At 43.7% G+C, this 12,276-nt stretch overlaps 1 protein-coding gene across 1 annotated transcript in view; it reads right to left on the bottom strand.

Annotated features, from left to right (window-relative positions):
* DICER1 (dicer 1, ribonuclease III) overlaps window positions 1–12,276 on the bottom strand; it is a gene marked incomplete in the record, with an annotated part of 1,877,097 nt that overhangs the window by 1,730,772 nt on the left and 134,049 nt on the right. The window contains 1 exon segment of the mRNA XM_044074618.1: window positions 5,864–6,023. Coding sequence (XP_043930553.1) covers window positions 5,864–6,023 — 160 coding nt within the window.

Below are 12,276 nucleotides of genomic sequence, written 5' to 3'. Positions count from 1 at the left end.
ACTGAGCCAACATATATCGCCAACATACTGGCTGACCGATTCAGTGCCAACTTTACCACTCTTCCCCCCTAAAGGACCAATCACAATGCCGGAAGAATGTCAGGCACCCAGCATTACTGCAGCACAGGTTAAAGCTGCATTGTCCAAGACGACAGCTTCCATGGGACCCGATAATATCCCTGGCTGTGTTCTACATGAACTACACAGCAAACTAGCACCACATCTGTGTGCCCTGTTCAGTCACAGCCTCACCTCAGGCTTTGTCCCCACTGAATGTTGCACTGCTGCAGTCATCCCTCTCCATAACGGGGGGAGTGACTACAGACCCTGGGAATCATCTCTCCATTAGCCTGACAAGTCTGATATGTAAAGCTATGGACCACATCATCATGGACCTAATGAACAAGCATATAGGGAATCTCCAAACTCTAGACCCCACGCAATTTGGCTTTGTGAAAGGGAGATCATGCCTGCTCAACCTGTTTGACTTCTCTGAGTCAGTCACCAGGGCTATGGATGAAGGTAAGGCAGTGCATACAGCCTACTTTGATCTGACCAAGGCCTCTGATAACATTCCTCATGCAGGAATTACTGATGAACTCACCAAACTAGGCATAAACCCCTATATCACTAGGTGGGTTGCAAACTGGCTCACAGACAGAACACACAGTGTGAAAGTAGCAGACTCTAAGTCAGCCGACCAGTCATGAGTTGAGTCCCACAGGGATCGGTCCTGGGTCCTCTCCTGAACAGAATCTACTTCTCAGAAGTCCAAGCCAACACAAAGGGACTCTGGCTGACCAAGTTTGCAGATGACTGCAAGTTGGGAGCCATTAACAACTCCCCAGGTGATGCAGACATTCTACAGAAAGGCCTCAATTAAACCAATGACTGGTGTCAAAACTTGGCCTTAAGCTTAAAGCCAAAAAATGCGTCGCCCTTGGTAAAAGCCCAGTGCCCACTAATTACCACATCGATGGGATCCCACTGAACACTGAAGGCATTATACCAGTTCTGGGGATGCAGGTTGACAGCAACCTCTCCTTCGACCACCACATTACCACTGTGGTCTGACAGTCCTTCTATGTGGCACATCTCATTAACAAGGGTTTTGCATCCAGGAAGAAAGAGGTCATCATCTCTATCTACTCTTTCCTCATTAGACCAATCATCAAGTACATTGCCCCATTTGGCATGCACCACACTAGACACCTGCAACAGCTGGAGAGGCCACAGAAGTACCTCACAAGGAGGATCTTAGGCATTAAACACATGTCCTACACAGACAGACTCAAAAGACTCCCAAGTATTCTGTCTCACATCACCTACTTATAGGGGATCTCTGCTTGATTTACAAAGCCATGTCTGACCCGTTCTGTTGGAAATGTTACATCTAAAGAAATCCCAGTCCCTCCGCACCACTCACTCCAGAAACCTCAACCTCATTACCACAATCAATGGAACATGGTGGAAGGACAGGCTCCTCACCTAGAGACTGTCCATGCTATGGAACAGACTTCCCATACATGTCAAGCAGAGCACCTCGCTGTCCCTCTTCAAGAGGGATCTTGATGAGTGGATAAGTTATAGAAAGTTCACCCTGGGGATTACTCCAGTGGCTTTACTTGATAGAGGCATCGGGAACCAGCATCGAGTAGCACAATGCCAGGGCACTTCTATGGGCTAGGCTTGTAAAGGCTCAAGGGACATTAGCCTAGTACACACCTATGAATTCTCTTACACAATCCTTTTCTCTTCCTTATGTCTTACCCTTACTAAACATCTATCCTTTATACTACAAATCCTTACTGTATTTTAAAACCAGTCTGCTTTGCTAGCAATGCTATAAATCTAAACTGATTTGTAAATTGAATCTGTTATAGTCTAGCATAAATTGTATTCTACTCACATTAGAAATTGTATTAGGCCTAGAAATGAACGTATGTTTAGGTAACATTGTAAAATTTATTAATGTCTGTGTAGGTTCTACAAATATACGTAATGCTTAGTTATAAATGTATTACCTTTTATTGTCTATATTTCTTTTTGAAGCTTTTCTCCCCAGGTCTCTGCTGAAAATGGGTTCCTGACCCAGACAGGCTTTCCCAGTCACCTATGTCAATAAATAAATTAAATAAATAATTTTTGACAGATGGCTGGTCCTCAGGACAGCAGGATTCTACCACAGCACCCAGAGCCAACAACTTCAGATGTTGCCTCACTACATATTTGGACAGGGAGGAGATGACGATTACATAAGAGTCTTAAGTACAAATACCTGGCAGACTGTGCTTCTGATGATCACATGCTGTGGGGTCCAAGACGAGAAAGTTAAGGGTCCCCCTATCCCAGCTCAAAAAAAGCAAAAGGCACAGAAGAAGTCAGAACAGATGGTGGGTGGGACACAGTGCTGCAAGTGATCATTTGAACATGTACTGCTGTACTCTCATAGGTAAGCATTAGGCTAACTGTCTGTGTGGTCCATTTCCAACCAGCCAAATTTCCCTTAGGATGTTCAAATTAACCTAACCCATTTGGTGTTGGCCTTACCCATCCCATAGTCATTATATACTACACAAACTGAATAACTGGGATCATACAAGATAAATGTCCCATACATGGAGTAAAGCATTTAGGTGCTGCCTCTGTCCACTGGACGGCACAGTGGTAGCATTGTCACCTCACAGCAAGAGGTTCTCCAGTTCGATTCTTGGTTGGGGTGCCTTTTGTACAGAGTCTGCATGTCCTCCCTGTGTTCATGTGGGTTTCCTCTGGGTGCTCCAGTTTCCTCCCACATTATAAAGACGTGTGTCTGGAGCGTTTCTCCTCAGGCCTCCACTGAAAACTGGCTTCGGTCCAAGTCGGACTTTCCCAGTAAACAAATGTTAAACAAAATACATAAAAAAATAGTGATACAGAGAGCATCCTGGGTAAATTTTGTTTCCCATCCATAGATCTAAGTTGCACTTGAATATGGACAGGGATGAGTTTTATGTGGATGAGGATTCTGTTTCAGATCCATTGTGAGCTATAACTGTCCCTCCAGACCATCCTGTTGATGTTGCAGGAGAGATTTAGATCCCTACACCGAGTAGTTCTGATGTTATTATACTAGTTTGTGTGAAGTAAATCCATCAGTACAGGGTAAGAGGATGACGTTCACGCTTGACAAAGGTCACCTCTTAGCAGGCTCCAAGATACCAAGCACAGTGACAGAGCTTTGAGTCGGTCCATGAAAAACACTGTTTAGGCCTTGTATCTAAGTATTTCTTGTAGGCATTCCAGCTGTTGCACATGCCTAGAAGGACACATACCAAAGCGAGTATTGTACTCTGTGTGACTGGTCTAACAAGGGCTGAGTAAAAGGGAACAATAATATCCCTAGATCTAGACTCAATCCCTTTGTTTACAAGCTGTGCAATATAGAAGGACTTTAAGACAATGGACACATGCTGGTCAAAAGTTAGGTCATTGTCCACATTAGCTTCCCAAATCCCAAGCAACTGGGTTAACTCTTAGGGGTGTTGTCAATGCAGTAATTCTCTAGGGTTGATAACTTCTCAAATGATAAAATAAACTATTTTTGACATTGTTTCAGTCCATGACTTTGCCATCAATTTGGGAAAAACCTTCCTGCAGGACAGCCAAGTCATTCGGGTATTCAATAATTGCTTCTACACTGCAGTCATCTGCAAACTTAGTCAGAGCCCTTTAGTACTGTCTTTTACTTCAGAGTAGATGCCAAACTGGAGTGGTCCCAGCAAAGAACCCTGGGGACCTGTTAGGTATAAAGCCTGTATGGATGCTAAGATCGAATAGTATTGTTAGGGATGTGCCTAAATCACATTTCAAGCTATTTAATATACATCCAGGAATATTGTCAGGATTCATTTCTAGTTTTTGATAGTACTTTTAGGACTTGGTCTTGGGAATACCTGGTGGTGATCCAGTTTCAGGTATACATTGAGGAACAGACCGAGGGGAGAAAGAGAGAAACAAACCTAAGTTTATCAGCCAGTAGGATTGTTGCATCTTTGGCCTCAGTGTAGGTAACATTGTTCATAACGTACTTTTAAGATTACGAAGTATAAAAGGCCTTGTGATAGTCTTTGGCTTAGGTAGCTATTTCATCCTTAAACTTGGCTCTGATGGGTTTTACTAAGCACTTGAATTGTTTGTTTCAATGACGAGGGTCCTATTATTCTGCTAACTACACTTCTGACCTTCCGTCTAAATTCTCTTCCTTTTACTCTAAAGCTTGCTAACATTATGGTTCCACCATGTGGTTTTGTTTCTGGGGTGTGCCCTGCACTTGTTCCTATGGGGTACAGCTGCATCCATTTACATGCAGGTATAGTGGGGTGGCATAAACTTCCACATATTTAGCAGAGTTAGGGTTTGGTGGGGATCTGAAGCTTACCAATGTTTCACACAGGAGTAGGTAGTTCGCCTTATGGAAATTTGTAAAGTATCTCCGATAGGTCACCTACACGACTGTAGTACGTTCTTCATTTAGATCACTGCTGCAGTGATCCTTACTACTGGGATGATTCCCAGAGTCACTGCTGCAGCGGTCCTTACTATTGGGATGATTCCCAGAGTCAATGCTGCAGTGGTCCTTACTATTGGGATGATTCCCAGAGTCACTGCTGCAGTGGTCCTTACTAGTGGGATGATTCCCAGAGTCACTGCTGCAGTGGTCCTTACTAGTGGGATGATTCCCAGAGTCACTGCTGCAGTGGTCCTTACTATTGGGATGATTCCCAGAGTCACTGCCGCAGTGGTCCTTACTACTGGGATGATTCCCAGAGTCACTGCTGCAGTGGTCCTTACTATTGGGATGATTCCCAGAGTCACTGCTGCAGTGGTCCTTACTATTGGGATGATTCCCAGAGTCACTGCTGCAGTGGTCCTTACTACTGGGATGATTCCCAGAGTCACTGCTGCAGTGGTCCTTACTACTGGGATGATTCCCAGAGTCACTGCTGCAGTGATCCTTACTACTGGGATGATTCACAGAGTCACTGCTGCAGTGGTCCTTACTATTGGGATGATTCCCAGAGTCACTGCTTCAGTGGTCCTTATTACTGGGATGATTCCCAGAGTCACTGCTGCAGTGGTCCTTACTAATGGGATGATTCCCAGAGTTTTACAACGCTTGGATGGTGGCTTAAGAAGACTGATCATTTTGAGAATGCCCTGCAGTACTGCATTAGCACCATCGTCCTTGGCCCTAGAGTAAGTGTCCAGCCTGTAGTGTTTGGAGACAGTGAACTTTTGGCCACACAGAGGCTTCCAAAACAGAGTTTAACACCATCACTGCAGCTGCAGAGCCCCTGGTACAATGAGTCTTGACTGTGTCTGCCATGTACCTGAGACGAAGAGCAAAAATGTATTGCATTGCAAAAGACATTCAGCAAGTCAGAAACTCTAATGCCCAATGCTATACCAGCAGCCCAAGTAGTGGAAAATGACTTATAAGGTAATGAAGACTTTAGTGCTTAAAAATTGCTGAAACAGTGAATGTCATCAGTATGGGCTAACATTTAGAAAAATCACCGCCTGCAGCAGGAACGTGGAAGCAATTTAAACCATGTTGAGTACAATGAACTCAAACTATAATCAATATTTTGCCATAACTGGCTAAAACTTACCTAGGCACCCTGTTAATTCCTACTTTATATTACCATTGTCAGTCTTCAGGCTAGCACTTTTACACACATCCATCTGTTTCATCCTTGAACATATATGAAACATTGAGTGAACAATATGCTCTAATAAAATCATGTTTAATGTTACAAAGTTTGACAAGTGTACAGTATGAAGCAGTGACTCATTCTTAAAAAGCCCTAACAATTCTTACCAGAGCTAACCAAGAACACTGTCCTCTTGCCATGCTGGTTGACATCTCTGATCTGACAGGATAGCTCTTTAATGAGCAGTACAGCAATAAAAGTCTTCCCTGAGCCTGTGTTTAAGCAGACGATAGTATTGTGATCAAGTGCTGCTTCAAGGAGTTCTACCTGAAAAGAAAAATGCATAAAAATACATATACTAAAGTTTAAAATACATAGAGAATACGTGCAGAAGTCTCTCCCCTTTATTCTGGGGATTTGGATATTTACAGGGGTAGTGCACTGATCAATATTAACCAATTCCAGGCACAGCCCAGGTGAAATACAAAAACATTTTGCAAACAAAACAAAGTATTAAAGCTTGAAGTTGCCAAAACACTTACAATGCACTTCCAGCAAAAAATGAGCAAAACTCAAGTTCTCATCCTTCCTAGCTGTAGTGATCTTAGCATTAGGTTTACACAACTGTTTGCACAACATCTCCCTCTCAAAATCAGAGTGTAGCTTCCGCAAATTAGGAGCAGCACATTAAAATGAACTGCAATCTTGATGCAAGTGAACAGGACAATCCACAAAACAACTGGAGATACAGTACAAGGGTAAATAATTACCTCCCCACTCCACAAACACACTTGCACAAATACAAACAAAATGATTTAATACATGCAGTAATACACACAGAGACCTTCCGGACAAAGCTGCAGCATAAACAGATGTTAGTTTTACCCATACATCCGGAAGGTAAAAGAGACTTACTAAAAACATAAGAGAAGAAAATAAACATAACCAGAAGGTGGTGGTGATGTCACCCATATAAAGCAGACAGTACATCATTTTTACAGAATACAACAGTTGTGAAACATGTGCAAAATACACTGAATACAATTCCAGGCAAGCTGCAGAAAGTACAGTTGTGTATCTACCATAAATGTAGACGTTAGAGTGTATTCACTGCTGCAGTCATTACACTTGGGTTATCCTTCTGGCAGGCTACCCACAGTCGGCCCGAATTCCAAAGTCCTGGTCCGGCATCGGTTGCTGTCGCCTCTTTCCTGAAGTCAGTGTGCCAGGGGTATATAAGATGCAGCCGACGCCATTTTCTTCAGTTTTTCTTGCCCCAGATGTCAGGTGCCCCCAAGAAGGTAGGCAATACATATTGCTTATAAAAACATACAGTAAAATAACACAATACCTTCATCTACAAGCAAATATACCCCAAAGGCTGTACAGGACAGAGAAGTACAGATAAGTCCCAGCAAAGAAAAAAAGGGGGTTGGAGGGAGGGTAACCTGGACTGCAACAGTGAATACACTCGGAACATCTACATTTATGGTAGATACACAACTGTACTATGTTCATCATGTTTCACTGTTACAGTCATTACACTTGGGTTGAATCCCAAAGCTGAGGTAGGGCAGCTGGGTCTAAATAGGATTTGGAGAGGCTATGAGGCCCTGCACAACTGTAGTGGCAAAGCCTGCTCTGGATTTAGAGTAAAGAGGTAAGTGATGATGCTTGGTGAAAGTGTGCACTGAACTACAAGTTGCAGCCTCCAAAATTTCCTTGGTTGGCACTCCTCTGAGAAAGGCTGGTGAAGTGGCTGCTGCCCTGGTAGAATGTGGCCTAATATTCTTAGGCACTGTTTTGCCATAATGTGCATAGCAGAAACAAATGCAGTGTCCTATCCATTTTTAAACTGTTTTGAAATAGCCTTCCCTTGTGATCCTGCAGCATAAGCTACAAACAGTTGCTCAGTTTTCCTGAAAGCTTTTGTTTTGTCCAAATAGAAGCGCAGCTGCCTGTGTATGTCCACAGAGTGCAGAAGTCTCTCCCCTTTATTGTGGAGGTTTGGATAAAATGTTGGTAAATGAACGGTTTGGTTGAGAGCCACACTGGATACTACCTTTGGCATAAATGTTGGGTTTGTCCTTAGAGAAACCCTGTTGGGATGAAAAATGATAAATGGTTCCACTGCCATTAATGCCTGTAACTCAGAGACTCTTCTTGCTGAAGTTACTGCTAGCAGCAGAGCAGTTTTCCATGATAAGAATTGTATATCAGCCATACTGGCTGGCTCAAAAGGAGGCAGTGTGAGCTTTCCCAAAATCAAAGTTGAAGTCCAATGTAGGTATCGGTGCTCTCCTTGGGGGTCTTGTGTTTTTTGCTCCTCTGAGGTACTGTCCTAGCAGTGGAGGAGAGAAAATAAAAGGTTCCGTATTGTAATAGCTGAAATAGCAGAAGCATGGATTTTGATTGATGAGAAGGATAGGCCCTTGGCCGGCATCTCAGTTAGGTATTGTAAAATCTGAGGAATATTTGGAACAAGTGGGTCAAGTCCTTGTGTCTGGTTCCAAGCACAGAATCTCTTCCATTTCCCTGCATAAGATTTCCTGGTGCTGGGCCTCCTGGCTTCCAGAATGACATCCATAACAGCTTTAGAAAGAGGTGTTGTTGGAGTGGCTATATTATTTGCCATGCAGCCAGATTTAAGGTTCTGAGTTGGCTGTGTAGGATCTGATTGTTTTGTTGAATCAGAAGATGAGGAATATGAGGTAAAGTCCAGGGTGGGCCTTGAGACAAGCTCTTTAGGATTGGGTACCAGTGCTGGCGTGGCCAGTCTGGGGCAATCAAAATCATTTTTGGCTTCTCTAGTCTGGCTTTTAGGAGTACCTTGGGGAGTAATGGTAGTGGTGGAAAAGCATAAACTGTTAAGGTTTTCCAGCTGAATGATAGGGCATCCACTTTCCATGCTTGTGAGTGAAAAGTCCTTGTGCAGAATCTCTGCAGTTGGTAGTTGTGAGGGGAGGCAAAACAATATGTCCGGGCGTCCCCATTTGCTTGTTATCATGCTGAAGACCTGTGGGTCTAGTTTCCACTCGTGAGGGTCCATAAGGTTTCTGCTTAGATCGTCTGACAGAGTATTTTTCTTTCCTGGCAGGAATTGTGCTTGCAGATGTAGTTGATAAGTCAATGCTGTGTTCTACAAAGTCATGGTTTGCCTGCAGAGGGGGTAGGAATGCGTGCCCCCTTGCTTAAGTACCACATAACTGTGGTATTGTCCGTCTTTAGCAATAGTTGTCCTGGCTGTAGTAGATCCCTAAAGGCTGTCAGGGCATTCTGTACAGCTAGCATCTCTTTTTGATTGATATGAAGATGCATTTGTTCCTTGGGCCATGTGCCCTGAATACATTTTCCTGCCATGTGTACCCCCGAGGCATAATCCGATGCATCTGTTAGAGTCTGCCTGGCTGGGTGTAAAGTGAAAGGCCGTCCCTTGCTGCGGTGACAGGCTAGTGCCTACCATCAAAACTCCTGTAGCAGGCAGGGGATTTAGTTATTAATGTTTCCAGGCTGTGGCAATGTTGAGTCCAAACACTTTTTAGATACCATTGTAGTTTCCTCATATGCAGTCTTGCATATGGAATTAGTAGGAGGCAGGATGCCATGAAGCCCAAAGCCTGCAGAAATTTTCTTGCAGTAACTGGGTCTTTGTTGCCATCTTTTGAAAGTAATGAGTCAGTTGCCTTTGCTTGTCTGGCATGAGATAAGCCTTCTGGGCAGTTGTATTTAAGCTTGCATCCAGGAATATTATCTCTTGAGAGGGGGCTAGTTTTGATTTCTTTTCATTTACTGTGTACCACAGGCAAATTAGTAATCTTTTTACAAACACCAGATGCTTTAGTAGAGTGTCCTTGCTCCCTGCTTGAATAAGGCAGTCGTCCAAGTATGGATAAATTTGAATTCCTTTTTGTCTGCAACATGCAATTACTGGTGCCAGGCATTTTGTGAAGACCCTGGGTGCAAAAGATGAGCCAAAGGGCAGAGCAGAGAATTGATAATGCTTTGAGGAATCTTCTGCAAGATTGTCTGATTGGGACATGCAGGTATGCCTCTTTGAGGTCCAAAGTAACTAGCCAAGCCTTCTTGCCCAGCATGGGTAGAAGTTTCTGCAGTGTCAACATTTTGAATTTTGGAACGTCCAGGAAAGTATTTAGGATTGACAGGTCCAGTATAGGTCTCCAGGCTTTGTCCTTTCTGGGTACTAAGAAAAGTAGAGTAAAATCATTGCCCTTGTTCTTGCTGTGGTACTTTTTGAATAGCCCTCATGTCCATGAGGGCAGAAATTTGTTTTTGTGCCTCTGCCCACTGATTGTGTGGCAGGTCTGGCATACCTTTTAAACATGGTAGGGTGTGAAAGTGGAACCTGTAACCCTGAGAAACAATATTCAGAACCCATTTGTCCTGGGTGATCATGTGCCAGTTTTGTGAGAAAAGTGCTAGTCTTACCTCTTCCCCAAGGGTGCTGTCAAGAGGTAAGTGCTTGGTATTTGTAAAGGAAAGTCATTGGGACTGTTTCCTGTAAGGTTGCGATTTGTCTTCTCTGCCTTTGGGGGCTGAAGCACCCCATTGTTTAGGCCTGTATAAGCCTTGGGGCTGAGATCTGCCTCTTGGGCGTCTGTATCTGCCTCTTTGTGGCCTGTCTGACACTGGAAAGGACCAATTTTTAGTTGGCCAGTTTCTGCCAAATCTAGGTAGCTGAACCTGTAAGAAATCCTTTACTGTCTGCATAGATTTTGCTTTATCCTCCATTTTCTTTAACACTTCTTCAGCCTTAATACCAAACAAAGTATCATGCTGTAAAGGTGCATCCAATAATTTTACTTTAACATGATCAGGTAAACTCTGTTCTTTTAACCAAGCATGCCTTCAAATGACAAAACCTGTAACTGCAGCTCTGCAAGAAGCCTCTAATGAATCAAAACCACATTGCAAAGTATGCTTTCCCATCAGCTGCATGCAATAAATCCTGCATTTCCTCATTCTCAGGAAATTTCTCAGGACATTTTCTGTTTTAGCAAAGACATTAAGTACTGCTGATATTTAAGCATGTGAAACTGGCAATTTAAAGCCCTTACAGCTAAAGTAGCAGAGGTGTAAACTTTCTTCCCCCATTTGTCCAGTGCTCTAGAATCCCTATCAGAGGGAACAGGATTTTTTGCAGTGGAAGCCTTAACCCCTTTGGGACCCCGAGAAATAGTTTCTGGATCAGCAGCAGGGTTTTTAAAAAGAAATTTATGAGAATCTGGAACCCTATAGTACCTGTCTGGCTTAACTGGTGCAGGTGGTAAAGAATCAGGAGTCCAACTGGGTTCAGAAAAAAAACAATCAACAATATCTAGTACAGGGGGGATAGCAAGAGGCCTGTGTTGAGGTAATAAAAGAAAGTCTCTGAGCCTTTTCTTGGATTCTGAATAATCCCGGCTCTCCCAATGGAAATGTTCCCTCATAGTGTGCAGGGTTTCCCCAAAAGAGTAGTCCTCAGGAAGAGAGGCTCAAGGGATATATTCTTCAGCATCAGATTCCTCATAGGGAGGAAGAGAATATCCCTGTTCTGAAGACGAATCAGAAGAAATAGAACCCTGATCAGAGGAATCATAATCAGTGTCTTGCCTAGGCCTTTTATCAAAAGGGGGATGGGATCCCCTGATCAAAGTAATTAGGTCTTTGGCCATTTTGAGCATCTGTTTCTTTGGCATGGATGACTGTCCAGGAGAATGCTGTACTTGTTTGCCTTTAACAGTGTTTTAGACTTTGCCTTGGCTGCTGGAGTGGTCTTGATAGTAAGTTGTGTAGGTCTGAAAACACCCTCAGAAGCGGATGCCTGCTCAGCGGCTCTGGATCCATCTGAAGGAATTGTTTCCGTAGGCCCAATACATTGAGTTTCCAGAGGCCTAGCTGTCTCCACGTGGGAGTCGGGGGCGGCCTGTGGCTCTGAGGTAGCGGGTGTCAGGGGCTGTGAAAGCGTCTCACTGAGAACTAGCGACTGGCCTAGAAGAGGCTTCGTCATCAGTTTTGGACCTCGGATGCCTGTCTTTTTCTTTATCCTTTCGTTTTTTATGGATTCCGGTCGTTGGCTGTTCCAACGGCATTGTATAGTTAAACCTTCATCCAAAGAAATGTAAAGCAAATTCGAACCGATGCTTAATAGTGCATTGGTTGAATCTAGCACAAAACCGACAACTAGCTACGTCATGGTAATGGCCTAGGTAAGGAATACAGTAAGAATGAAAATCCTTATGAGGTATTTGCTTCCCACAAAAAATACTTTTACTGACATCGGTCTGGAGCAAGAAAAAGTTTCCCCAATGGGGTACTTAAGCTTTATTGAAGACTTTGAATCTGAAATTCAAATTCGAAAATCTGTCGGCCGACAGGGCAGTTGCGAACTGCTTTGGCTTTGGGCACCGCGCTGCAAGAAAGACTGAAGAAAATGGCGTCGGCTGCATCTTATATATCCCTGGCGCACTGATGTCAGGGAGGAGGTGGCAGCAACAGACGCCGGACCAGGACTTTGGAATTCAGGCAGACTGTGGGTAGCCTGCCAGCAGGATAACCCAAGTGTAATGACTGCAACAGTGAA

Source organism: Protopterus annectens, chromosome 6.part0, assembly GCF_019279795.1.
Source record: "Protopterus annectens isolate FY-2018-M chromosome 6.part0, PAN1.0, whole genome shotgun sequence".
NCBI classification, from domain to species: Eukaryota; Metazoa; Chordata; order Ceratodontiformes; family Protopteridae; genus Protopterus; species Protopterus annectens.
This window is presented reverse-complemented; position numbering and strand designations above follow the sequence as displayed.